The sequence below is a fragment of the Brassica oleracea genome, chromosome C3 (genome assembly GCF_000695525.1).
Source record: "Brassica oleracea var. oleracea cultivar TO1000 chromosome C3, BOL, whole genome shotgun sequence".
Classification (NCBI taxonomy): domain Eukaryota; kingdom Viridiplantae; phylum Streptophyta; class Magnoliopsida; order Brassicales; family Brassicaceae; genus Brassica; species Brassica oleracea.
The window spans coordinates 48,551,231-48,555,874 of record NC_027750.1 but is presented as its reverse complement, the minus strand read 5'-3'; the positions used below and the strand labels follow the sequence as shown (position 1 = coordinate 48,555,874).

General features: G+C 41.5%; 1 protein-coding gene across 3 annotated transcripts; it reads right to left on the bottom strand.

Annotated features, from left to right (window-relative positions):
- Window positions 1–2,523: 2,523 nt before the first annotated feature.
- On the bottom strand, window positions 2,524–4,491 carry LOC106328983 (pentatricopeptide repeat-containing protein At3g42630). Of its 3 annotated transcripts, none has more exons than XR_001267708.1 (3): window positions 4,277–4,491; window positions 2,987–4,207; window positions 2,524–2,899 (listed from the first exon to the last, which is right to left on the bottom strand). XR_001267708.1 is itself a non-coding variant. In XM_013767540.1 (2 exons), the coding sequence occupies exons 1-2, from the start codon at window positions 4,391–4,393 to the stop codon at window positions 3,050–3,052; spliced, it is 1,275 nt and encodes a 424-aa protein (XP_013622994.1). In that variant the 5' UTR covers window positions 4,394–4,491; the 3' UTR covers window positions 2,524–3,049. The 3 variants fall into 3 exon arrangements, 1 of the variants encoding a protein (XP_013622994.1); XR_001267709.1 differs by having other exon boundaries at window positions 2,524–2,811; XM_013767540.1 differs by having other exon boundaries at window positions 2,524–4,207.
- Between the last annotated feature and the right edge of the window lie 153 nt (window positions 4,492–4,644).

Sequence of the window (4,644 nt, the reverse complement as noted above, 5' to 3'; positions counted from 1 at the left end):
TACGAAACGATGTCTTATGAATGTCTTCTTCCTTCATTCTTCTCTGATGACAGCATGATCGTAAATCACGTTTAGAGAAGTGTTTGGTGCCACACAACTCATCGAGCAACTGATCTATCATCGGAATCGGGAACTTATCCACAATAGTAACCTTATTGAGGGCTCTGTAGTGAATGCAAAAACGCTAAGACCCGTCCTTCTTCTTAACCAACAACACCGGACTAGAGTAAGGATTGTGGCTTGGACGTATAATGCCCGAACTCAACATCTGAGAGACCATCTTTTCCATTTTTTCCTTATACGCATGAGGATAGCGGTAAGGACGAACACTAATGGGTCCAGCTCCTGCTATTAAGTTGATAGCATTCTCTCTGTCACGCAAAGGCGGCAGCTGGGTTGGTTCTTCAAAGAGTCTCCTAAACCTCTCCAATAAGTGTTCTACCGGAATCGGAATCTCATACTGTAGTTCGATAGTATTGACTGTAATGAGCTCTACCTCCCTGCAGAAGGTCTCAAAAGGTTCCACATACTCCGTCATCTGAGCTTTACACCACCCTGAATTAATGAGGCATCACCAGTTAGTGTCACTCACTGGCCTTTGAACGTGAAAGACATTTCATGAGTCTCCCAGTCCATTGCACACTTGCCAAGAGTACGAAGCCATTGTATGCCCAAAACCATATCAACCTTCCCCAGTTCTAACAGAATAAAGTCAGGACATCATTAACTTGTTGAAGTGTAAAAGGAACTTGGTGACAAACTCCTGCACTACGAACTGCAATCCCTATTCCCAAAATAATGTCCAGATTAGCGCCTTGTTGTGGTGCTAGATTAAGCTTGATGGCAACATAAGGATCCAAGAAGTTGTGTGTTGCACCACTGTACAATAACACCATCACCCAAGTCTTCTCAATCTTGCCCCAAATCTTTATTGTAGTTGGTGATGAGAGAGCCAAATAAGATGAAAAAGACAGTTCCATCAGCTCTGTAACTACTCTGTTTTCATCTTCAAAAGTGTCAATCCAATCCTCATTATTCATCTCAACTTCCACTACATCAATCACTGTTATCACTTGAAGTTCCATCTGACATTCATGTGTTTTGGACCAACGAACATCACATTTATAGCATAATCCCAATCGTTTCTTTTCCGCTATCTCTGCTGGTGTTAACCGTCTTTGGCCTGTAATAGTTCATGTTCGTGTTTGTCTAGCCCCCTGCTTCTCTCCTTGTTGATTCTTAATAATACCCTCTCCTACAGGAGCTGGGGAACGTGAAACACCCGACTGAATTGACCGGCCTGTATACGGCTGATGAGAGACTGCTTCTACAGAACGACATAAAGAACTATCTTCCATCTTAATGACTGCTGCAATATGATCTCATAATCCTTGAGGCTTTTTCATTTTGATAACTTCTTTCATCTCAGGCTTCAAACCATTGAAGAATACATGAGTCAAATTCGCTTCATCAATCCCTTTGACCAAAGCTCTCAACTCTTCAAACTCATTGATGTATGCAACAATAGATCCCTTCTGTTGAATTGAAAATAATCTCTTAGCTGGATCATCTTCCATTCTGCTTGTAAACCGCATGACTAATCTCTGTTTGAAACTGTCCCAATCTGGAAAAGGATCTGTATCCAGCTCAATCATAAACCAGTTTAACACTGCACCTTCAAACGCCACTGCCAGTAGATCAAACTTATCTTGATAATTGTATCTTCCCAATTGAAAAAATCTTTCTGCTCGATTGATCCAAATATTCGGATAAACGTCGTTGAATCGAGGTAATTCAACTTTGCGCAACAAATCAGATCGAGTTTCTAACGAATCCGAGATTCTTTGATAACCTAGATGAGGCGATCCTACGTTCTCAGTCATCGGCGAAAGACGTACCTGATCAACTGGATTATATGAATTCGTAATCGTCTTTCTGTTCGCCTTCTCCGCGCAAATCAGGTTTTCGAGCTTCGCGAATGAGTTCGCCATCGAATCCAGCTTTTGTGTTATATCGACATTTGATTTAATCAATAGCGCCCAACCACCATGAATCACATCGACTTGTTTCTTCAATTCCCCTAACGAACCATAGATCGTCTCCACCTCCGCTTCTAAACCCGCCAATCGTCGCCGTCGCACAGTCCACCCAGATCGCCTCACCAATTTGTTAAGCAAATATTGAGTTGTATTCAATTAACAAGAGTATCAATATCAAATACAATAAAAATCTCTCCTCAAAGTATCTGATCCTCTGCAAAACGAGAACACTCTCTCGAATTACTGCCTTCTCATAGAGAAAATCTCTCTACAAACCCGATGATCAAAGTACAATTACTCGATAAAGAATTAAAGCAACAAACAAGTAGATATTTATGTAAAATTGATCGTAACAAACTTCTTCCTCCTTCCTCGCCACGTCAGCATTGTTTGTTGAGATCTTTAGAAGCCCCTTCCACGTCTCTCTTCATCCTCTGTCTCACATAAGCTCTCAATGGCTTATCAGTGTGATAGAGTTTGGATATCTCTAACTCACGGAACTAGCAATTCAATAAGAAAACGATACAGCTTCGAAGCTACACTCTCATGGCGAACATAACATGAATCATCATTCTCATGGCGACTGAGAGAGAAGACTCATAGGGTCTTTCTACAACAACATTCAAAGCATGAAGAACAAATGAAGAAGAACTCTATTTATATCTAGGCCTTCGTCGTGATTCTTCTTCAACCGAAAACCTTCCAAGTCCACCAGAGTCTATCTCTTTATTTCTTGTCCATATCAGCAGTTCATTTGGCCTCTTCGAATTACCTATCAGGGTGTCGGAAACACAATAATATATTGCAACAAGGATAGCTTTGTAACCAATAAGTGTGGCTTCACAGACATGCTAAACTAACTGTCCACACCAAACAAAAATATAAATAAAACACACTGCATATACAACACCATTTAACAAAATCTAGTTGCACAATCACTCTCTAACCTCAGTGTTTTAAGCATCTGATAAGTTTATCACGCTGCGGCAAAGAGGTGGCACGTCAGGTGGCTAGTAATTCCAGAAAATCTGGTCTCTTCGCAACTTCTTTTTGAGATAAACTCCAATTAGCTTTCTATACGTCCAGTTTCTCCGTTGACCAAACTCCAAAACAGCTTCTGAGCTAAGATGGAAATCTCCTTTCCCCAGTACTTCAAAGACAAGTGGATCAGTTAAAACAACAGGATAGTCGTCCAGGTTCATTCGGTTGTATACAAATTCCAAATTCCTCGCTAGCCTCTTATCCATGTACGCATCGACCACACATCCAAAAGTCACCAGATCCGGAACAATGTCAAAAACTCTCATATGTTCAAGCGTAAGATGCAGATCCCAGAAAAGAGCCAACCTAGAAAACGCAAGAGCACGGATGTTAAATGTGGTAAGGTCAGGAGAGACACCAGCGCCACGCATCTCAATGAACTCTCTCTGCAAGCTTTTCATCTTAAAGTCAGCTGCATACGACAGTAACACAGAGTTCCATAACATATTCCCCAGGTCTCTCCTACCAAGACCAACGTCTGAACAAAACTCACGAAGCCGATAAAACTTCCTTTGTTTTAAGTATGCTAACAACACAGCTCTTATCTCTCCTTCCTCTATCACAACACCAGACTTCTTAAGCCGGCTATAAGCCTGCTCCATCTTCTCTAGAGTACCAAAAACGCTATAGTATCTGACAACTGCGTTAGCAGTGGCGGAGTCTAAGGAGATCTCATTTGAATCCAATTCATCTATAGCATCCTCCATCAATTCCAACTGACCGTTCTTTCCAAAACAGCAAATAGCAAGTGAGGATACGACGGGAAGCAGCTTAGGATGTCTTGCACTTATGTCCCTGGTGATTTTGAAAATTTCACTAAAACAACCAATCTGCTCGTAAGCAGACATGAGCTTTGAGATGACAAGGAGATCAGGGACGAAAGAGCTGTTTAGAATCTCCTCCCAGATGGCACGCGATCGAAGGACAGAACCGTTTTGAGCAAAGCAGAGCATAAGAGCGGAGAGTGTTCTGTAGTTAGGCAGCAAGTTGTCTGATTTCATTTGGATGAAAATCTCATGAGCTTCATCAGGCAATCTTCTTCGGTTTAAGCTTTCGATGAGTGGAGCATAGTCTACGACTTTGATCTTTCGACTGGAATCTCTAGAAAGCTTTGATTCCTTGATCAACTGCACAAAGATAGAATCAAGAGGAATCGCAATAAACAATAAGGTCACCCTGGTACAAATTGTAGGTACCTTCCAAGTGATTGGCGGAGTGGGCAAATCTGTGGAGCAAGATAAGAGCTTGACTCGATGGGTTCTCGAAGAGAGATGATGAGATTGTATAAGCCCCGTCGTAAGAAGCGACGCCATTGTTATCGTCTCCGATATGAAGATTCAAGGCGTCCGGTTACGCAAACAAAGACACCAGCCTAAAGAGAAGGTTTAATCAAAGTCAGTGCAAAATAGTAGACCTTCCCCCGGTACGTAGTTACAAAACAGGACCACATTTTATTGTAATGCAGTGAAAATTTTAAGAGAAATTTTATTATAAACTAAAATTTCTATATATAAGTATAGAGGATGGATTTGACCATCCCACAAGGCCCGAGGAATAGGAAGGC